Source organism: Oncorhynchus kisutch, linkage group LG2, assembly GCF_002021735.2.
Source record: "Oncorhynchus kisutch isolate 150728-3 linkage group LG2, Okis_V2, whole genome shotgun sequence".
NCBI classification, from domain to species: Eukaryota; Metazoa; Chordata; class Actinopteri; order Salmoniformes; family Salmonidae; genus Oncorhynchus; species Oncorhynchus kisutch.
The window spans coordinates 15,447,329-15,471,207 of NC_034175.2; the positions used below are offsets into that span (position 1 = coordinate 15,447,329).

Genomic DNA, 23,879 nt, shown 5'->3' on the forward strand with positions numbered 1-23,879 from the left:
TGCAATATGTGCCATGTAAGAAAGCTAACGTTTAAGTTCCTTGCTCAGAAGATGAGAACATATGAAAGCTGGTGGTTCCTTTTAACATGAGTCTTCAATATTCCCAGAGGTTTTAGGTTGTAGTTATTATAGGAATTATAGGACCATTTCTCTCTATACGATTTGTATTTCATATACCTTTGACTATTGGATGTTCTTATAGGCACTTTAGTATTGACAGTGTAACAGTATAGCTTCCATCCCTCTCCTCGCTCCTACTTGGGTTCGAACCAGGTGCACATCGACAACAGCCACCCTCGAAGCAGCGTTACCCATCGCTCCAAAAAATCCAGGGCCCTTGCAGAGCAAGGGGAAGAACTACTCCAAGTCTCAGAGCGAGTAACGTTTGAAACGCTATTAGCACGCACCCCGCTAACTAGCTAGCCATTTCACATCGGTTACATCAGCTTAATCTCGGGAGTTGATCGGCTTAAACAGCGCAATGCTTGAAGCATTGCGAAGAGCTGCTGGCAAAACGCACGAAAGTGCTGTTTGAATGAATGCTTACGAGCCTGCTGGTGCCTACCATCGCTCAGTCAGACTGCTCTATCAAATCATAGACTTAATTACAACACACAGAGTAGGTCATTAATATGGTCGAATCCGGAAACTATCATTTTGAAAATAAAACGTTCATTCTTTCAGTGAAATACGGAACAGTTACGTATTTTATCTAACGGATGGCATCCCTAAGTCTAAATATTGCTGTTACATTCCACAACCTTCAATGTTAGGTCATAATTATGTAAAATTCTGGCAAATTAGTTCGCAATGAGCCATGCGGCCCAAACTGTTGCATATACCCTGACTCTGCGTGCAATGAACGCAAGAGAAGTGACACAATTTCACCTGGTTAATATTGCCTGCTAACCTTTCTTTTAGCTAAATATGCAGGTTTAAAAATATATACTTCTGTGTATTGATTTTAAGAAAGGTATTGATGTTTATGGTTAGGTACACGTTGGCGCAACGACAATCCTTTTTTTGCGAATGTGCACCGCATCGACTATATGCAATGCAGGACATGCTAAATAAACTAGTAATATCATCAACCATGTGTAGTTTATAACTAGTGATTATGATTGATTGTTTTTTTATAAGTTTAATGCTAGCTAGCTACTTACCTTGGCTTCATACTGCATTCGCGTAACAGGCAGGCTCCTGAGGCAGGTGGTTAGAGCGTTGGACTAGTTAACCGTAAAGATGCAAGATTGAATCCCTGAGCTGACAAGGTAGGAATCTGTTGAAATTTAGAAAGAGGGGAGATTTATGCATCTGTCCTCGTGCTCCTAGACCTTAGTGCTGCTTTTGATACCATCGATCACCACATTCTTTTGGAGAGATTGGAAACCCAAATTGGTCTACACGGACAAGTTCTGGCCTGGATTAGATCTTATCTGTCGGAAAGATATCAGTTTGTCTCTGTGAATGGTTTGTCCTCTGACAAATCAACTGTAAATTTCAGTGTTCCTCAAGGTTCCGTTTTAGGACCACTATTGTTTTCACTATATATTTTACCTCTTGGGGATGTTATTCGAAAACATAATGTTAACTTTCACTGCTATGCGGATGACACACAGCTGTACATTTCAATGAAACATGGTGAAGCCCCAAAATTGCCCTTGCTAGAAGCATGTGTTTCAGACATAAGGAAGTGGATGGCTGCAAACTTTCTACTTTTAAATTCGGACAAAACAGAGATGCTTGTTCTAGGTCCCAAGAAACAAAGAGATCTTCTGTTGAATCTGACAATTAATCTTAATGGTTGTACAGTCGTCTCAAATAAAACTGTGAAGGACCTCGGCGTTACTCTGGACCCTGATCTCTCTTTTGAAGAACATATCAAGACCATTTCAAGGACAGCTTTTTTCCATCTACGTAACATTGCAAAAATCTGAAACTTTCTGTCCAAAAATGATACAAAAGCATGGATACATTTTTCTGCCACTTCTAGGTTAGACTACTGCAATGCTCTACTTTCCGGCTACCCGGATAAAGCACTAAATAAACTTCAGTTGGTGCTAAATACGGCTGCTAGAATCCTGACTAGAACCAAAAATGTTGATCATATTACTCCAGTGCTAGCCTCTACACTGGCTTCCTGTCAAAGCAAGGGCTGATTTAGAATTTCTAAGCAAACAGCTGGAGGCAGGGCTTTCTCCTATAGAGCTCCATTTTTATGGAACGGTCTGCCTACCCATGTCAGAGACGCAAACTCGGTCTCAACCTTTAAGTCTTTACTGAAGACTTCTCTTCAGTGGATCATATGATTGAGTGTAGTCTGGCCCAGGAGTGGGAAGGTGAACGGAAAGGCTCTGGAGCAACGAACCGCCCTTGCTGTCTCTGCATGGCCGGTTCCCCTCTTTCCACTGGGATTCTCTGCCTCTAACCCTATTACAGGGGCTGAGTCACTGGCTTACTGGGGCTCTCTCATGCCGTCCCTGGAAGGGGTGCGTCACCTGAGTGGGTTGATTCACTGATGTGGTCATCCTGTCTGGGTTGGCGCCCCCCCTTGGGTTGTGCCATGGCGGAGATCTTTGTGGGCTATACTCAGCCTTGTCTCAGGATGGTAAGTTGGTGGTTGAAGATATCCCTCTAGTGGTGTGGGGGCTGTGCTTTGGCAAAGTGGGTGGGGTTATATCCTTCCTGTTTGGCCCTGTCCGGGGGTGTCCTCGGATGGGGCCACAGTGTCTCCTGACCCCTCCTGTCTCAGCCTCCAGTATTTATGCTGCAGTAGTTTATGTGTCGAGGGGCTAGGGTCAGTTTGTTATATCTGGAGTACTTCTGTCCTATTCGGTGTCCTGTGTGAATCTAAGTGTGCGTTCTTTAATTCTCTCCTTCTCTCTTTCTTTCTCTCTCTCGGAGGACCTGAGCCCTAGGACCATGCCCCAGGACTACCTGACATGATGACTCCTTGCTGTCCCCAGTCCACCTGGCCGTGCTGCTGCTCCAGTTTCAACTGTTCTGCCTTATTATTATTCGACCATGCTGGTCATTTATGAACATTTGAACATCTTGGCCATGTTCTGTTATAATCTCCACCCAGCACAGCCAGAAGAGGACTGGCCACCCCACATAGCCTGGTTCCTCTCGGTTTCTTACTAGGTTTTGGCCTTTCTAGGGAGTTTTTCATAGCCACCGTGCTTCTACACCTGCATTGCTTGCTGTTTGGGGTTTTAGGCTGGGTTTCTGTACAGCACTTTGAGATATCAGCTGATGTACGAAGGGCTATATAAATACATTTGATTTGATTTGATTTAAAGATGCAACAACTAGCATAGGTTGCTAATATGACTAGCATGGGTTGCTAATATGACTAGCATGGGTTGCTAATATTGGCTACTGGACAAAGAAATAAATAATTGCCTCCCCAGTTCTATGGTCAGATTTTACTTTGAAGCAAGGTAAGACATGTCTCATCATATGAAGTAAAATGCTCAGGTTTCAAAATGCATACTGGCTTCCAGCTCATTGCAAAGTGTTGGGCGACGCCCTGAACCCTGCCTAAAGTTGCCTACATGCACTTGAATGGCGAATGGGAAGCGTGCTTCAATTAGGCCTACCAGTTGAGAAATAAAAATGGTCGGCCTAGCTCTTTTTAAATCGTGGATTTAGAATCGTTTTAGAATGATTGGGCTTATAAAAGCACGTTCAACTCCAGCAGCAACTAATGAGCTGTTTGAGAACCTGTAGCAGCAGCTCTCATGCTGTCTGACAGATTTTCCTCTAATAGGTTCTGTGTCTGTATGCTGTGAGCATGTGATAAACATAGCAACTAACGAACGTACACGCGCACCAATTTAATTCCCCTCAATTATGCAAATGAACTTATAGACCATTAAGCATGAGTGGTCAAATGTTTACAACAACTGGTATTTCCAAAAAGCTATATTTTGCCATGGGATTCTTTTTCTTCGCTAGACAGATTTATTTAAAGCCTGAAAAATATATATATTTTACTCCAAAAGCCAGCTATTGTCAGCTAACAGAAACCCTTGTGTGTGCATGTATGTGTGTACGACTCCCCTAGAGAGATAAATTGCCAAAGACATGTACTGTTCACACCACTACCTGTGTGTGTGTGTGTGTGTGTGTGTGTGTGTGTGTGTGTGTGTGTGTGTGTGTGTGTACAGTATGCATGGCGTTCATGCCTGTGTCCTGTGACAAACATACAAATTGCATACAGCTATTTGTGGCTTTATAAGGGGCTATGAGTTTACAGCTCCTCTTCTCTCCTCTAAGAGGGGTTGAGGGAAGGTTGGAGGGGTGTCGAGGTCAACCATCATCCAACCCCCTTGTAAACTTCCATGAGAGCCAAAGAGAAACAGGGTCTGTCTCTTTAGAAGTAATGTGGCGAAGCACATTCATCAGAGGGGAAATGAATAATGGAGATATTTCTAACAAACATAATCAAATGTGCACAGACACATACACAGGCACAGACATGCAAAAATGTAATTAAATATGCACACTCACACAAAGAGTGCTATCAACATAATTAAGTATGCTAGAAGTGGACTTGTGTCTAAACAAGCCAGTGTGAACTAGGCCTCATTAACATTTTCAGGTTTTCTGACTAACTTGGAGACTGAACACTTTAATAATTAGCACTCTCACAAACACTGGCCTGTTATGAGGGAAGACTCTCTCACACACACACACTAGCAACGCGTGGGTTGACGCTAACCCACAGTCCCCATAGTTATATCCGCGTGGTGGGCAGGTTTATGGTCATGAAATATTTTGTGGATTAAGGGCTGGTGGGTGGCAGGCGGGGGGGTTGAATAAAGAGAAAAATCATATAAATGTATAATTCTTGTGCAATTCATAACTATAGGTTACATTGGGGTTTTTGTTTAATTATTTGTATATCTGAAGTCAGTGCGTAAGCCTAAGCTTCAGGGCCTAACTGTACAGGCGCCAAATACACAGCAATTGCCAAATGCTTTTGGGAACACTGGCAGAAAAAAAGTTCACGTTGGTCTACTGAGGCAAAAAGGACATTGTCAGCGTATAATTCAATAAGAGAAGAGCTGCGAAAAGCTCCTGAGTCAGGTTTGTAGGCCTCCTTGCTCGCACATGCTTTTTCAGTTCTGCCCACAAATTTTCTATAGGATTGAGGTCAGGGCTTTGTGATGGCCACTCCAATACCTTGACTTTGTTGTCCTTAAGCCATTTTGCCACAACTTTTGAAGAATGCTTGGGGTCATTGTCCATTTGGAAGACCCATTTGCGACCAAGCTTTAACTTCCACAACATGGGGCTGCCACCCCCGTGCTTCACGGTTGGGATGGTGTTCTTCGGCTTGCAAGCCTCAAGCCTTTTCCCTCCAAACATAATGGTCATTATGTCCAAACAGTTCCATTTTTGTTTCACCAGACCAGAAGACATTTCTCCAAAAAGTACAATCTTTATCCCCATGTACCGTTGCAAACCGTAGTCTTGGCTTTTTTTAAATGGCGGTTTTGGAGCAGTGGCTTCTTCCTTGCGGAGGGCCTTTCAGGATTTGTCAATATAGGACTCGTTTTACTGTGGATAAAGATACTTTTGTACCAGTTTCCTCCAGCATCTTCACAGGGTCCTTTGCTGTTGTTCTGGCAGTGATTTGCACTTTTCGCACCAAAGTACGTTCATTTCTAGGAGACAACGCATCTCATTCCTGAGCGGTATGACGGCTGTGTGGTCCCATGGTGTTTATACTTGCGTACTATTGTTTGTACAGATGAGCGTGGTACCTTCAGGCATTTGGAAATTGCTGCCAAGGATGAACCAGACTTGTGGAGGTCTACAATTTGTTTTGAGGTCTTTGCTGATTTGTTATTTATTTTCTCATGATGTCAAGCAAAGAGGCAGTTTGAAGGTAGGCCTTGAAATACATCCACAGGTACACCTCCAATTGACTCAAATTATGTCAATTGGCCTATCATAAGCTTCTAACGCCATGACATCATTTTCTGGAATTTTCCAAGCTGTTTAAAAGGCACAGTCAACTTAGTGTATGTAAACTTCTGACCCACTGGAATTGTGATAGAGTTAGATATAAGTGAAATTATCTATCTGTAAACAATTGTTGGGAAAATTACTTGTGTCATGCACGAAGTAGATGTCCTAACCGACTAGCCAAAAGTAGTTTGTCAACAAGAAATGTGGGGAGTGGTTGAAAAACTAGTTTTAATGACTCCAACCTAAGTGTATGTAAACTTCTGACTTCAACTGTGTGTGTGTGTGTGTGTGTGTGTGTGTGTGGGTGTGTGTGTGTGTGTGTGTGTGTGTATATGGGGCAACAAATAATTTAGTCAGCCACCACTTAAAAAGACGAGAGGCCTGTAATTTTCATCATAGGTACACTTCAACTATGACAGACAAAATGAAAAAAAAAAGATCCAGAAAAATCACATTGTAGGATTTTTTTATGAATTTATTTGCAAATTATGGTGGAAAATAAGTATTTGGTCAATAACAAAAGTTTCAATACTTTGTTATATACCCTTTGTTGGCAATGACAGAGGTCTTCACAAGGTTTTCACACACTGTTGCTGGTATTTTGGCACATTCCTCCATGCAGATCTCTTCTAGAGCAGTGATGTTTTGGGGCTGTTGCTGGGCAACACGGACTTTCAACTCCCTCCAAAGATTTTCTATGGGGTTGAGATCTGGAGACTGGCAGGCCACTCCAGGACCTTGAAATGCTTCTTACGAAGCCACTCCTTCGTTGCCCGGGCGGTGTAATTGGGATCATTGTCATGCTGAAAGACCCAGCCACGTTTCATCTTCAATGCGCTTGCTGATGGAAGGAGGTTTTCACTCAAAATCTCACGATACATGGCCCCATTCATTCTTTCCTTTACACGGATCAGTCGTCCTGGCCCTTTGCAGAAAAACAGCCCCAAAGCATGATGTTTCCACCCCCATGCTTCACAGTAGGTATGGTGTTCTTTGGATGCAATTCAGCATTCTTTGTCCTCCAAACACGACAAGTTGAGTTTACCAAAAAGTTATATTTTGGTTTCATCTGACCATATGACATTCTCCCAATCTTCTTCTGGATCATCCAAATGCTCTCTAGTTAACTTCAGACGGGCCTGGACATGTACTGGCTTAAGCAGGGGGACACGTCTGTCACTGCAGGATTTGAGTCCCTGGCAGCGTAGTGTGTTACTGATGGTAGGCTTTGTTACTTTGGTCCCAGGTCTCTGCAGGTCATTCACTAGGTCCCCCCGTGTCGTTCTGGGATTTTTGCTCACCGTTCTTGTGATCATTTTGACCCCACGGGGTGAGATCTTGTGTGGAGCCCCAGATCGAGGGAGAATTATCAGTGGTCTTGTATGTCTTCCATTTCCTAATAAATTGCTCCCACAGTTGATTTCTTCAATCCAAGCTGCTTACCTATTGCAGATTCAGTCTTCCCAGCCTGGGGCAGGTCTACAATGTTGTTTCTGGTGTCCTTTGATAGCTATTTGGTCTTGGCCAAAGTGGAGTTTGGAGTGTGACTGTTTGAGGTTGTGGACAAGTATCTTTATACTGATAACAAGTTTAAACAGGTGCCATTAATACAGGTAACGAGTGGAGGACAGAGGAGCCTCAAAGAAGAAGTTACAGGTCTGTGAGAGCCAGAAATCTTGCTTGTTCGTAGGTGACCAAATACTTATTTTCCACCCTAATTTGCAAATAAATTCATTTTAAAAAATCCTACAATGTGATTTTCTGGATTTTTTTCTCTCATTTTGTCTGTCATAGTTGAAGTGTACCTATGATGAAAATGACAGGCCTCTCTCATCTTTTTATGTGGGAGAACTTGCACAATTGGTGGCTGACTAAATACCTTTTTGCCCCACTGTATACACACACACACACACACACACACACACACACACAGTGTCAAAAACATGTAGCCTAGTCAAATAATTAACATCCAATCACATTAACCGTTAATCTCTTGCGGGAATTCCACTAACGGTCCGTATGTAGCCAAAAGTAGTTGCTGTTCATGTTGGTATCTGTACTGATGGCGCAAAAGCCATGACAGGGGGACATAGTGCAGTGGTAACGCGTGCAAGCAGCTCCCGATGCCACTTGGGTACACTGCAGCATCCACCGAGAGGCTCTTGCTGCCAAGGGAATGCCTGACCGCTTGAAAGACGTTTTGGACACTACAGTGAAAATGGTTGACTTTGTTAAAGCAAGGACCCTGAACAAGTGTTTATTTTCTACACTATGCAATGATATGGTCAGCGACCATGTAATGCTTTTACAACATACAGAAGTGCACTGGTTATCAAGGGGCAAAGTATTGACGTTTTCTTTTTTAATTAAGAAACAAGCTTAAAGTTCTTCACTGGCCATCATTTTCACTTGTCTGACTGCTTGCATGATGACGAGTTTCTCAAACGACTGGCCTATCTGGGTGATGTTTTTTCTCATCTGAATGATCTGAATCTAGGATTACAGGGACTCTCAGCAACTATATACAAACTATGTGCAGGACAAAATTGAGGCTTTGATTAAGAAGCTGGAGTTCTTCTCTGTCTGCATTAACAAGGACAACACACAGCTCTTTCCATCATTGTATGATTTTGTGTGCGCAAATGAACTCAAGCTTGCGGACAATGTCAAATGTGATATAGCGAAGCACCTGAGTGAGTTGGGTGCACAATTACGCAGGTACTTTCGCTAAACGGATGACACAAACAACTGGATTCGTTATCCCTTACATGCCCTGCCTCCAGTCCACTTACCGATATCTGAAAAAGAGAGCTTAATCAAAATTGCAACAAGCGGTTATGTGAAAACGTTATTTAAAACAGAAGCCACTGCCAGATCCTGCCTTGGCAAATCGCTCTGTTAAGACACTGATACTCTTTGCAACCACATACCTATGTGAGAGTGGATTCTCAGCTCTCACTAGCATGAAAACTAAATACAGGCACAGACTGTGTGTGGAAAATGATTTAAGACTGAGACTCTCTCCAATACAACCCAACATTGCAGAGTTATGTGCATCCTTTCAAGCACACCCTTCTGATTAACCTGTGGTGAGTTATTCACAATTTTCAATGAAAAAGATTTTATGTAAGATGGTTAAATATAGATAAAAAAATGGTCCTATAAGAGCTCTTTGTCACTTCCCACGAGCCGGGTTGTGACAAAAACTCACACTCATTCTTATGTTTAATAAATGTATTGTATAGTGTGTATGGCAGACTACAATGATGACAAAAAACAACATTTGAGAGTGTGCTGACCCTGGTTCTAGAGGGGGTACGCAGCTGGAGGTTGAATGTTTGAAGGAGTACGGGACTATAAAAAGTTTGGCAACAAGTAAAATGACAGAAGCTGCATGTATCTAATTATAGACAAGTTGAGTAACAAATCGCCTAACAAAATTTTGGAAAGCAGAAAAATAGGCCCATCGAAATTAGGCGTAAAATATAAATCCTGCACCCCCAGTCAGAAAATGGTTCCAGCATCTCTGACTGTACAGCTCATTTTCTATATTAGCGGGTCGGATGGTTGGCGGTTGCACATAGTTTGGCGGTTGCGGATGGGTTATTAGCAATTGTGGGCGGTTGAACAAACAGCTGACCCGCACATAACTAAAACACACAGGTCTTGTATAGATAACCTTGTGGGAACACAATTCAGTCCCATTCAAAATCCTATTTCCCTAACCCTTAACCCCAAAACCATACCCAATAACCCTAACCTTAAAAATGAACCCTAGCTCCTAACCCTAAAACTTAATTCTAACCTTAACCCTAAACCACTTTTGTTTGTTTACTATTCGTGGGGACTTTTGGTCTCCACAAGTATAGTTAAACACATCCACACCACACACACAAAAACACACAAAATTCTAAGACCGACACATAGCTCCCCGATGTAAGAAAACAATGAAGATAGGGCTAAAATTACAGATTCACTGCCAGCAGTGAAGCTCTGTAACATACATGTGTATTACTGACTGTACAAGCTGACAGTACAATATCAACCAAACAGACTTACATCAATAAGCCTCATCAGTGTGTGTGTGTGTGTGTGTGTACCTTCTTGGCTTTGGTCAGGTAAGATCTGGCTGCCTCCTTCAACGCTTCACACTCCTCCCTCTCCTCATCGCTCTCTTCTCTCTCCTCCCTTCTTCTCTCCTCCATCTGTAGGTAACACACCCAGCCTGAGAGATACCACACCTGTGAGAGAGAGAGAAAGAAATGTTTTATTAAGTGAGCTCAGCTATGACAGGGAAAGCACATTTAACGGTCTAGTCCACGTGAAATCTGTACTTGGAACTGTGACAAACAGTTCCACACACACACACACACACACACACACACACACACACACACACACACACACACACACACACACCGGAGGCACTTATTGAAATGCTCACAGCATCCACATGAGCTGCCACTATGGTAACTAGCCGGGCCTGTGCTGCTGCAGTTTGTCTTCGCAAACTGCAGCCAATCTGAAAGCGCTGTCACACACACACCACTTACAGACTAAAGGACGAAACACAGCTAAACACATTCCATTCCTTCTCTCCTCTCAACTACCTGTTGTATTCTCTCTCCCTCATGCCAATACTGTACACATCCACATTAAACACACCCTACATAGTTTACCCCCATCCTTCCACCTACAGCACACTTGTACTTTAGAAACGTGTGTGTGGGTGTGTGTCTCATCTGAGGACAAGGATCAGCCACCCACACTTCTTGCAGAAGCAGGACATTAACATTCCCCTCATTTACTATTCATTTTACAGCAGAAAACAACAGCGACCTCCACCTCTATCAGCAGACCCATGCATGCACACACACACACACACACACACACACTCACACTCACTCATGAAGACGAGAGGCTTGAAGGTTGAACATAACTTTATGCCTTTTGAATGATTATACAATTATTAGAAGCATCCTCTTCATGACCGGATCTACAACTCTGTAACTTAAGTTGAGAGCATAGCGGTTTGAATAGACGCACTGACCTGTGTGTGCATGTGTGTGTGTGTGTCTAGATCTGGGTTGTTACTTCAATCAGAATGTCTTTGCTTCCTCAAAAGAAACTCCATTAGAATAAGTCTCTTTGAAAGGGTTTATGAAATATGGTCTGTTTTGCTCGTATTTATGGCTGTATTAAACTAAGCACACACACACGCACACACGCACACACTCTTCATGAGCACAGCCACCACTCGTCTCAGAAAATTAACGAGACAACTAATTAAGAACTTCAAGAGAATCCACACAACACCCACACGTTACTCTCTTAATGATAAGTCTACAGTAAGGAGGTGTCAATCAGTCCTCTTGGACGAGACAACAGTCACAGATACCATCTGGTTCTAGAGAGTTTTAATTGTTTTAACAAGGTCTACGTTAAGGTCGACTTAGAAAGAGTCAGAATTCCAAGTTTCCCCAAACCCGTTGACAAAGTACTACATTGTACAGGGAGTTAGTTAGGTACCACCACCTTGACTACTGGCAGCTGTTTGGGTCCATTAACAATGCATGAGTTACCGAGGTGGGTGACTTACAAAAAGAATGGTTGGCACAAAACAGTTTGAGCTGCTGTGGGTAGAGGGTTTAGACTAGGTTGTGTCATCGTTATTTCCAGTTGTGTTATTCTGATGGTGCTCGGGAACACTACTGACAAAACAAACACTTTACTGTATATTCATAGGAGTTCAAACTGTGTGTGTGTGTGTGTGTGTGTATGTGTGTGTGTTTCTGCTTAGAGCAGGTGTCGCCTGAATGAGTTCAAAGGTTGAGCAAGTGACTGCTCTCAATCTGTCAGCCGAGGTGTGTAGGAGGAAGGGTGAGAAAGAATGAGCACACTGAGGTTAGATCGTCTCACACACACACACCTCTTGCAAAGAATACTAATATGGCTCAGGAGCAGAGAGAACTGAACGGAGGCTGCAGGTGTGTCTCCTGCTCACTTCACACACAGAAAAGAAAACTAGCCCAGAATATTTTCACAGGTCTATTTTCAAAGGATAAAGCTAAAAACATTAACAACTTCATAGTTAAGAACACTAACAATATGGAAGAAAATGTAACATATTCTTCAAGAACCAATCACTTCCTAAAAACACAACCTTATGGAACAATCCTTGGATAGCTTTTCATAATACAATAAATTACTTGGTAATAGGAAATACATGTATTTCCATGACAGAATTAAAAAGCAATTTTGAACTGACCAATGTAGATATTTTCAAATACAGTGGGGCAAAAAAGTATTTGGTCAGCTACCAATTGTGCAGGTTCTCCCACTTAAAAAGATGAGGCCTGTAATTTATCATAGGTACACTTCAAGTATGACAGACAAAATGAGAAAAAAAATCCAGAATATCACATTGTAGGATTTTTAATGAATTTCTTTGCAAATTATGGTGGAAAATAAGTATTTGGTCACCTACAAACAAGCAAGATTTCTGGCTCTCACAGACCTGTAACTTCTTCTTTAAGAGGCTCCTCTGTCCTCCACTCGTTACCTGTATTAATGTCACCTTTTTGAACTTGTTATCAGTATAAAAGACACCTGTCCACAACCTCAAACAGTCACACTCCAAACTCCACTATGGCCAAGACCAAAGAGCTGTCAAAGGACACCAGAATACCTAATTAGTTGTAAAACTGAATGTATTCAACTGAAATGGGTCTTCCGCATTTAACCCAACCCCTCTGAATCAGAAAGGTGCGGGGGGGGGCTGCCTTAATCAACATCATCGGCGCCCAGGGAACAGTGGGTTAACTGCCTTGCTCAGGGGTAGAACAGATTTTTACCTTGTCAACTCTGGGATTCGATCTAGCAACCTCTCTGTTACTGGCCTAACGCCCCTACCTGCCAGGTTACCTGCCAGGTTACCTGCAGCCCCAAGTTTCATATAAAATGCTTTATTGTCTAAATGTTGAAAGTGCGTGGGCGACAGAAACAAAATGGTGCACTCTGATGCCATGTGGCGGAGAGAGTGATGCGAGTGCTGGAGACGGGGGTGTGAGCAGGTGGGCCTGGGCAGGGGTGATGCTGTTGATGTTTGTGTAGGTCTGCATGCTATCATTTGTATGTGGATGTTTTGTATTGTAAAAAATCTAATAAAAAAACTGACATCATGACTCACCTGCACCACCTCGTCATCTTCCTCTAGTAGACCCTCCAACACATCTACTGCTGTCTGAGAGAGAAATCATAAAAACACAAACCATCATTTCCATTGTTCATTATACATTAAGCACATCCTGCTCCTAGCCTGAGTCGCTATGTGTGTGGAGGCAGAGAGCGAGGTGTTTCCTGTCACACACATCTCGCTCTCTCTGCCACCCTATTCAATGGATGTGATCAGAGAGAGTCTGATCAGGCTCAAAACCCAGTGTTCCGTAGACACGGTCGTCAATAGCAACAAGACAGCTTACACAGTCATCAATACACAATGAAGCTAATCTCATGATTACTATCAATAATCTGTCAATATCCCTCCTGTTCAATACTCCTTGAACTCAACAACCAATACAGAACTGGTCATGGTCAATAGCTAGTCCTCATCAATGGACCTGATCACCAGTCCACGCCCTCCTGTCCTGATGATTCCAGACTAGTTCACCTTACCCCTCCCCAGTGTACACAATCTCACGCATCTCTTTCTCTTCAAAGAGTTCATCTGTCCCATTTTCTTCATCCCTCTTCCACTTTTTATCATCACTTGTGCATGCGAGAGACAGAGGGTATGTGTGTTGATTCATTGTGGGGCTGATTACCTGCTGAGAGGTATTACGTTGGATTAATTAACACATTCTGATTAGAGGGAAATCAACATCTCATTCCTGATGGTCTACAGAGTACATGTTTTGTATTAGCGCTGAGGTTGATCAATAAACTATTTAGCCGATGTAGTTAAACACCCAACTATCGGTGTTAGTTCCAGACCTCCAAGGAGCCAACCACTGAGTAACGGCTTACAAGAAAACAGACTCACAACAGATAGACAGACATTCCACTGACGACAACCCATGATGACAACAACTCAACTCTAAGACTGGCTGTCATGACACTACCTCTTGCAAGGACAAAATATCCTTCCTGTGTGAACGTTCACCTGTTTATATGTTCTTTATATACATGTACCTCCTACATTATTCACTTAGTTGAAATACACTGTCATTCACAGTTGCTTTGGTTTTCCTGCATCTCTGTCTCTGAAACGGCGTGTGTGTGTGTGTGTGTGAGACAGCCCCCCAGACTGTTATAGTCATTTGTCTGGTCTCTATCCGTGCACTGCACTCTGGTAAAATGATTCTGTTTAGTAACGTTGCCTGCAGATTACTCAACAGCAACAACAAATACACACACTAAACATGTCGTCCCCTTTGCTTCAGGACCAGTTAGAAACCGCCCTCCTGTGAGTAGCTCATTTATAACTCTCTCTCTCTCTCTGTGTGTGTGTACCCGTGAGCATGCTTGTGTGTCTGAAGTGTCTGTTCAGTCAGACTCCTGTACCTTTGTTTGTCACTCATACGACAGGAGGTTACAAAGTGATTCATTTGACACTTGGTATTGACCTAAATGTCCAATGTAGCATTTTTATTTATTTTTCATATCAATATCAAATCATTTCTGGGTAATAATTAAGTACCTTACTGTGATTATTTTTGACTTTTTAATTGAAAACAAACTAAATTAGCTTCTTAGAAAAGAAGACGTTTTCAAGCTAGAATTGAGCTAGGACTGGTCTGAGTGGGGAGGGGAAAACTGAAAACTAGCTGTTATTGGCAGCAAGGTTTGGAACCCTCTTATTGGTCTATTAACTAATTTACATCCTGGTGATGTCACCAAGTAGGCCAAAACTGCATCCCACCAAAACAGGCTGATACTTTAGGTGGTCTTTTCAAACAGCTCTTACACTAAAAGGGCATTATGATCATTTTCACAATTTCACAGGATTATTATAGTGTGGAAATATACACTTAGTGGCCATTTATTTAGGTACACCACCCAGTCACAAAAATTGTGAAATGGTTCACTCCTACAGACAGTGAGTCATGTTGCTGTGGTTTGCTATATAAAGCACGCAAACAGGCATTGAGGCATTCAGTTACTGTGCGATTGAGCGTTAGAATGGGAAAGATTTTTGTTATGTAATTGACTGAGCGCCGGTTCCAGGATCTTGGAAACGACCGGCCTCCTGGGCTTTACATGCACGCTAATGTCTACGATTTACAGAGAATGGTGCGACAAACAAAAAAACATTTTTTCAGGGGGCAGTCAAGTGGGCGAAAACAGCTTATTGATGAGAAGTCGAAGGAGAACGGTAAGAATCGTGCAAGCTAACAGGCGGGCCACAAACAGGCAAATAACGGCGCAGTACAACAGTGGTGTGTAGAATGTCATCTCAGAATGTACAACTCGTCGGTCCTTGTCACGGATGGGCTAATGCAGCAGACAACCACACTGGGTTCTACTCCTATCAGCTAAAAACAAGAAGAAGCGGCTCCAGTGGACACGCGATCACCAACACTGGACAATTGAGGAGTGGAAAAACATTGCCTGGTCCGACAAATTCAGAATTTGGTGGAAGCAGCACGAATCCATGGCCCAATTGCGCCTAACGTCAACAGCATAGGCTGGTGGTGGGGGTGTTGTAATGGCGTGGGGAATGTTTTCCTGGCACGTCTTAGGTCCCTTGATACCAATTGAGCAACATGTTCATGCCCCAAAGAATTCAGGCTGTTCTGGAGGCAAAGAGGGATCCAACCCAGTACTAGACTGGCGTGCCTAATAAACTGGTCGAATGTTTATAAAAAAATTAAAAAAACTGAAATCACTTTTTGACTGCACTGGGCCTTTAACGTCACTCCAATGCAACGTGTAGACTATGTTTTTCTTCTGCTATGGTAATATACGATAAAACTTTTGTAATGTGATAAAAATAAAAGATCCCATTAATGTTCCATATGCACAAAATGCTTATTTCTCTCAAACTTTGTGCAAATTTGTTTACATCCCTGTTAGTGAGCCTTTTATCCTTTGTCAAGATAATACATCAACCTGACAGGTGTGGCATATCAATAATCTGATTAAATAGCATGATTATTACAGAGGTACACCTTGTGCTGGGGACTAAGGTTGCACAGGGTCTGAAATTTTCTGGTTTCCGAAGTTAAGCAAAATTCCCCAAATTCCCTGGCTTAAATTCAAAAATAGTTAGCTTATAACAGTGAACCTTTTTTGTGGGATACACCAAAGGCAATTCTAGGTCTTGATTTTTTTTTAAACATTTTTTGTTAACAAATACAGTTGTCAGAAGTTTACATACACCTTAGCCAAATACTTTTAAACTCAGTTTTTCACAATTCCTGACATTTAATCCAAGTAAAGATTCCCTGTTTTAGGTCAGTTAGAATCACCACTTTATTTTAAGAATGTGAAATGTCAGAATAATAGTAGAGAGTGATTTATTTCAGCTTTTATTTCATTCATCACATTTCCAGAGGGTCAGAAGTTTACATACACTCAATTAGTATTTGGTAGCATTGCCTTTAAATTGTTTAACTTGGTTCAAACGTTTCGGGTAGCCTTCCACAATAAGTTGGGTGACTTTTGGCCCATTCCTCCTGACAGAGCTGGTGTAACTGAGTCAGTTTGTAGGCCTCCTTGCTCGCACATGCTTTTTCAGTTCTGCCCACAAAATTTCTATAGGATTGAGGTCAGGACTTTGTGATGGCCACTCCAATACCTTGACCTTGCTGTCCTTAAGCCATTTTGCCACAACTTTGGAAGTATGCTTGGGGTCAATGTCCATTTGGAAGACCCATTTGTGACCAAGCTTTAACTTCCTGACTGATGTCTTGAGATGTTGCTTCAATATATCCACATAATTTCCTTTCCTCGTGATGCCAATATATTTTGTGAAGTACACCAGTCCCTCCTGTAGCAAAGCACCCCCACTATATGATGCTGCCACCCCTGTGCTTCGGCTTGCAAGCCTCCCCCTTTTTCCTCCAAACATAGCAATGGTCATTATGGCCAAACAGTTCTATTTTTGTTTCATCAGACCAGAGGACATTTCTTAAAAAAGTATGATCTTTGTCCTCATGTGCAGTTGCGAACCGTAGTCTGGCTTTTTTATGGCGGTTTTGGAGCAGTGGCTTCTTCCTTGCTGAGTCGCGTTTCAGGTTATGCCGTTATAGGACTCGTTTTACTGTGGATATAGATACTTTTGTACCTGTTTCCTCATCTCCTCATCCTCACAGGGTCCTTTGCTGTTGTTCTGGGATTGATTGACACTTTTCGCACCAAAGTATGTTCCTTCCTGAACGGTATGACGGCTGTGTGGTCCCATGGTGTTTATACTTGCATACTATTGTTTGTACAGAATAACGTGGTACCTTTAGGCATTTAGAAATTGCTCCTAAGGATGAACCAGACTTGTGGAGGTCTACAATTTTTTTCCCCGAGGTCTTGGCTGATTTCTTTGATTTGCCCATGATGTCAAGCAAAGAGGCACTGAGTTTGAAGGTCGGCCTTGAAATACATCCACAGGTACACTTCCAATTGACTCAAATGATGTAAATTAGCCTATCAGAAGCTTCTAAAGCCATGACATCATTTTCTTGAATTTGCCAAGCTGTTTAAAAGTCACAGTCAACTCAGTGCATGTAAACTTCTGACACACTGGAATTGTGATACAGTGAATTATAAGTGAAATAATCTTCAACAATTGTTGGAAAAATGACTTGTGTCATGCACGAGGTAGAACCGACTTGCCAAAACTATAGTTTGTCAACAAGAAATTTGGGAAGTGGTTGAAAAACTAGTTTTAATGACTCCAATCTAAGTGTATGTAAACTTCCGACTTCAACTGTATATATATACATAAACACTACGTGACCAAAAGTATGTGGACACCTGCTCGTCTGATTTTGGTCAATTAGGCCTGGCTCGCAGTCGGCGTTTCAATTCATCCTAAGTTGAGGTCAGGGCTCTTTACAGGCCAGTCAAGCTCTTCGACAAACCATTTCTGTATGGACCTCGCTTTGTGCACAGGGGCATTGTCATGCTGAACACAAATTTGGAAGCACAGAATTGTCTAGAATGTCATTGTATGCTGTGGCGTTAAGATTTCCCGTCAATGGAACTAAGGGTTCAAACCATGTAAAACAGCCCCAGACCATTATTCCTCCTCCACCAAATGTACAGTTGGCACTATGAATTTGGGCAGGTAGCGTTCTCCTGGCATCAGCCAAACCTAGATTCGTCCATTTGACTGCCAGATGGTGAAGCGAGATTCTGCACTCCAGAGAACACGTTTCCACTGCTCCAGAGCCAAATGGCGGCGAGCTTTACACCACTCCAGCCGACGCTTGGCATTGCGCATGATGATCTTATGCTTGTGTGCGACTGCTCAGCCATGGAAACTTATTTCACAAAGCTCCCAACGAGCAGTTATAGTGCTGACGTTGCTTCCATGGCAGTTTGGAACTCAGTTGTGAGTGTTGCAACTGAGGACAGACGATTTTTACGCACTTTGTGCTTCAGCACTCGGCGGTCCCATTCTGTGAGCTTGTGTGGCCTACCACTTTGCGGCTGAGCAGTTCTTGTTCCTTCTACTTCACAATAACACCACTTACAGTTGACCAAGGCAGCTCTAGCAGGGCAGAAATTTGATGAACTTGTTGGAAACGTGGCATCCTATGATGGTGCCATGTTGAAGGAAGTGGTTGAAAAGTCACTGAGCTCTTCAGTTAGGACATTCTACGGCCAATGTAGACCCCCTTGGGTTGTGCCGTGGCGGAGATCTTTGTGGGTTATACTCGGCCTTGTCTCAGGATGGTAAGTTGGTGGTTGAAGATATCCCTCTAGTGGTGTGGGGGCTGTGCTTTGGCAAAGTGGGTAGGGTTATATCCTTCCTGTTTGGCCCTGTCCGGGGGTATCATCAGATGGGGCCACAGTGTCTCCTAACCCCTCCTGTCTCAGCCTCCAGTATTTATGCTGCAGTAGTTTGTGTGTCGGGGGGCTAGGATCAGTTTGTTATATCTGGAGTACTTCTCCTGTCTTATCCGGTGTCCTGTGTGAATTTAAGTATGCTCGCTCTAATTCTCTCTTTCTTTCTCTCTCTTGGAGGACCTGCGCCATGCTGCTGCTCCAGTTTCAACTGTTCTGCCTGCGGCTACGGAATCCTGACCTGTTCACCGGACGTGCTACCTGTCCCAGATCTGCTGTTTTCAACTCTCTAGAGACAGCAGGAGCGGTAGAGATACTCTTAATGATTGGCTATGAAAAGCCAACTGACATTTACTCCTGAGGTGCTGGCTTGCTGCACCCTCGACAACTACTGTGATTATTATTATTTGACCATGCTGGTCATTTATGAACATTATAACAGAACATGGCCAAGATGTTCAAATCTCCACCCGGCACAGCCAGAAGAGGACTGGCTACCCCTCATAGCCTGGTTCCGCTCTAGGTTTCCTCCTAGGTTTTGGCCTTTCTAGGGAGTTTTTCCTATCCACCGTGATTCGACACCTGCATTGCTTGGAGTTTTAGGCTGGGTTTCTGTACAGCACTTTGAGATATCAGCTGATGTAAGAAGGGCTATATAAATAAATTTGACTGTGTGCTCAATTTTATACACCTGTCAGCAACGTGCGTGGCTGAAATAGCCGAATCGACTGATTTGAAGGTGTCCACATACTTTTGTATATATAGTGTATCACCAGTTTTTATTTCAGCTGTTCAGAAATATCAAATTGGTTAAGGGTTCAGAAGAGTACAGTAAAGAGAAAAACTTGAATGTGTAAAATAACATGTGCAGAACATTCACATCCATAGTTATGAGAAAAGAGTTTCCAGAGGGGAGGTGGATGAGAAATCCGTATTCGTAGCCTCTGCTAATTATATTTGACCCTGGTTATAACCACCGTCTTCCTCTCCGCCATTTCCTTCCCTCGTTCCCTCTGCTCTACTAGGGTCAAATGCTTATTGTCTGCTGTTTAACAACGGATTCCCTATTCGATTCCGATGTGTGTGTGTAATTTATGAGTTAAAATGTTGTTGTTGTTTAGAGTTAAACTGCGATGTTAATGACTTGCCTCTGGGTTTACCACTGCTGTGTGGAAACAACACAGAACCATATTTTTTTTAACAATAGAGGACTAAAATAGTCTCAGTTACTCTAGATCTGAGTAATCTTGTCCTGCATCTCCTGTTCTCCAGTTATCTGCTGCTTCCATCTTGTTGTTATCGTGGTGAATGCTGTGAGCCTGGAAACAATCTTCATCCTCATCTCCACCTCAATTGTTTCTGATTCCTCAATAGATGCAGAGTATGTAGTCTGTGTGGCTTGCTGACACATGCACGAGGATGAAGACAAACAATGTGTCAGATACACACCTTTCTACCCCTCTCCCTCCAGATCTTTTCTAAAGCCCTCCATCCTATCATCGCTGTTCCTCCCTCCGTTTACCTCTCTCTCTGGGTAAAGACCACTCCTCTATTATTGAAGATGATCTCTGGCAAAGATAAAGAATACAGAGCACTGTTCTTTTCACAGAGAAAACTCATCCTACACACACATACTCTTACCTCGTACTCTTCTGCCTCTATGAGGAGTTTGGCCGTGGTGATGCGGGATTCATATGGTGGGATGTCACTCTGGAAAGAGAACAAAAAGAGTTAGACACAGACACACACACAATTGCTCTCACACAGACACACACAAAGTCACACAAACAGAGCGATAAATTGGCCCTCTGACTTGGCTTTTATGCTCTGGGTTGTCTGACTCGCCTGTGTGTGTGGTTGGGGGGGGGGGGGGGGGGTAATAAGTCTCTCACCTGTGTGTGTTCCTCCTCTATGTCCTCTCTGCTGGGTGGAGCTTCACTCTGTTTCAGGGCAGGTAGCCATGCATCCACACTCCTCATCAGGTACTCCTTCCCCTCCTACACACACACGCGCGTGCACACACACACAAAATCTGACATCTTCTCCCCTGAACCAGGCTGCATCACATCCGGCCGCGATTGAGAGTCCCATAGGGCTGCGCACAATTGACGGCCGTCATTGTAAATAAGAATTTGTTCTTGACTGATTTGCCGAGTTAAGTCAAGGTTACACACAACTGTCAAATCAACTCCATCTGGTTAGATCCACAGTGCCATCTGGTGGCTGGAGGAGATATTTACAAAAGTAACCTTGAGAAGAGCTGCAGTATTCCTAAACTTGTCCCCTCTTTGAAATGTAAGAGTCATTTAGGAGTAAATCCTTAGCTTGCTGTTATTGTTACTCCCTAAAGATTAAGGCTCTCTGAAGAATTAGAGGCCTGTCTCATTGCAGTGCTAGGACTAGCAGATTATCATAAAATTGTATGACAATTGCAAATGCTCGGATTGTTCAGTTAAAGACCATTTTTCTGTCTCCCCTCATCACTTTCTTTTGTTCTCTCTCCCCCCATCTTCCCTCCTCCTCTCTTTGTCAGATGTGATCCCTGTGTCCAAATGTATCTGCTTCATAACTCATTCTGCATTAATATCTGTCATAAACTTATTGTGTGTGTGTGTTCATAGCTCATCAGATTAATGGCATATTATTCAATTTTCTCACATGAATTAACTCTGATCGCTGCTTTAACAAGATGATAACTTAGCGTGAGACATACCTGCCTCTGATTTATAGGCATACAGTGTGTGTGTGTGTGTGTACTGACCTGGTTCTTCTCTGTACTGAACAGGTAGCTGGCCATCAGCTGTAGAGCCTCTGGGTTGTCAGGCTGATAGGTCAGCGCTCGTTCTATGGCCTCTCGACACTGATCTCCTGCCCTCTCCTCCATACTACACACAAACACACACAAATCTGTGAATTCAATACACAACAGGCCTTTCAGGTAACAAAAATGTATATATGATTTTTGTGTTACCAGAGGTCAGTGAAGTAGATCTCTGCCACAGAACAGTAGGCCACACACACGTGTCTGGCTATCGGGATCTCTGACCCCGAGTCCTGGAGTGGAGAGGCTGCTGCCTCAGCGCCTGCTCCTGCCTGGGGTGACAGGGAGATAGTTGAGGTAAAAGTATTCAGCATCTCTGGCTGCCAGTTTGTGATAGTCAGTTTGTGACAGTCAGTAGAAGTGTTCAGACTGAAGAAACAGCTCCTCCTAGTGTTCTGTGTTAGACATGCATTCAACAAGATCCCATGAGTGTGTGTGCGTATACTCACTGTGGCTTGTGCGTGTTTCTCCAGCATACACAGTAGTATCTGTACTCCTTTGGTGTAGTACTGCACAGCCTCCTGGCCTGTGTGTATCTGCCCTAAAGACATGTATTTACTATGACCTTCTTCAGGACTCAACTGCACTGCATGCAGAAACACTTAGAGCTGGGGTTAAGGAACACACACGCATGTGCATTTGCACAACACACACATGCACACAGAGATGCAGGCAAACACCATACACACACGCACTGAAGGATATTTCCTTGGCCCTCTGTGTGTCTCCCAGTTCAGAGTGGATGTGTCCTAGCAGGTCCAGGGTAAGGAGGTTGTCAGGCTCCACCTCTAGTGCTCGCTGACAGAACCTCCCTGCCATCTCAAACTCCAAACTGTCCATACACTCCTCCGTCTGAAACACAACACAGATGTAAGTGTACAGCGTGTGGCAAACTCCAAACTGTCCGTACACTCCTGACTCCATCTGAAATAGGAGAAAGAGAGAGTATGTCTGGAGTGTGTGTGTGTGTCCTACCTTCTCCAATAGTTGTTCGACAGTATATTTTTCAGCAGTTTTTTTCTTGGCTTTCTCCTGCATCTTCAACTTCATTCTATCTTGAGGTGACAGACCTGCCAATCCAGAGCCTGTTGCAACACAGTCCCTATTGTCAACAATATTCTACATAAGTCTGGCTACAGTAGCTAACTAGCAAGTTAGCTCGCTAGGTTGTAATTGCCTGATTGGACTAGCGAGCTACAGTGCCTTCACACCCCTCGTCTTTTTCCACATGTTGTTGTGTTACAGAATGAATGGTAAATGTATTAAATTGTGATTTTTTTTGTCATTGGCCCACACACAATACTCCCATAATGTCAAAGTGGAATGATGTTTTTGAAAAAGTAAAATGAAAAGCTGAAATGTCTTGAGTCAATAACTATTCAACCCCTATTCTTGTTATGACAAGCCTAAAGTTCAGGAGTAAAAAAGTCACATACAGGTGAAATCGGAAGGTTATATACACTTAGGTTGGAGTCATTAAAACTCGTTTTTCAACCACTCCACAAAATTCTTGTTAACAAAATATAGTTTTGGCAAGTCGGTTTTCCAACAATTGCTTACAGATAGATTATTTCAGTTACAATTCACTGCATCACAATTCCAGTGGGTCAGAAGTTTACATACACTAAGTTGAATGTGCCTTTAAACAGCGTGGAAAATTCCAGAAAATTATGTCATGGCTTTAGAAGCTTCTGATTTCAATGCCTACCTTAAACTCAGTGCCTCTTTGTTTGACATCATGGGAAAATCAAATTAAATCAGCCAAGACCTCAGAATTTGTTTTTAGACCTCCACAAGTCTGGTTCATCCTTGGGAGCAATTTCCAAACGCCTGAAGGTACCACGTTCATCTGTACAAGCAATAGTACGCAAGTATAAACACCATGGGCTGTCACTTGGGGCGGCAGCGTAGAGTGTTGGACTATTAACCGGAAAGTTACAAGTTCAAATCCCGGAGCTGACAAGGTACAAATCTGTCGTTCTGCCCATGAACAGGCAGTTAACCCACTGTTCCTAGGCCGTCATTGAAAATAATAATTTGTTCTTAACTGACTTGCCTAGTTAAATAAAGG

The 23,879-nt window shown here is 42.9% G+C and overlaps 1 protein-coding gene across 2 annotated transcripts in view; it reads right to left on the bottom strand.

The window, feature by feature from the left end:
* Positions 1–23,879, bottom strand: part of si:dkey-12j5.1 (probable assembly chaperone of rpl4) — a 30,366-nt gene that overhangs the window by 3,390 nt on the left and 3,097 nt on the right. Inside the window, exons 2-10 of one of the 2 annotated variants that reach the window (XM_031788477.1) lie at positions 22,784–22,893; positions 22,514–22,660; positions 22,258–22,410; positions 21,959–22,080; positions 21,749–21,872; positions 20,880–20,984; positions 20,629–20,697; positions 13,172–13,225; positions 10,083–10,223 (exon numbers count right to left, since the gene is read on the bottom strand). In XM_031788477.1, coding sequence (XP_031644337.1) covers positions 10,083–10,223; positions 13,172–13,225; positions 20,629–20,697; positions 20,880–20,984; positions 21,749–21,872; positions 21,959–22,080; positions 22,258–22,410; positions 22,514–22,660; positions 22,784–22,893 — 1,025 coding nt within the window. Of the gene's footprint in view, positions 1–10,082; positions 10,224–13,171; positions 13,226–19,835; positions 20,390–20,628; positions 20,698–20,879; positions 20,985–21,748; positions 21,873–21,958; positions 22,081–22,257; positions 22,411–22,513; positions 22,661–22,783; positions 22,894–23,879 lie in introns of those variants that run through there. The other variant, XM_031788479.1, reaches the window with a different exon arrangement.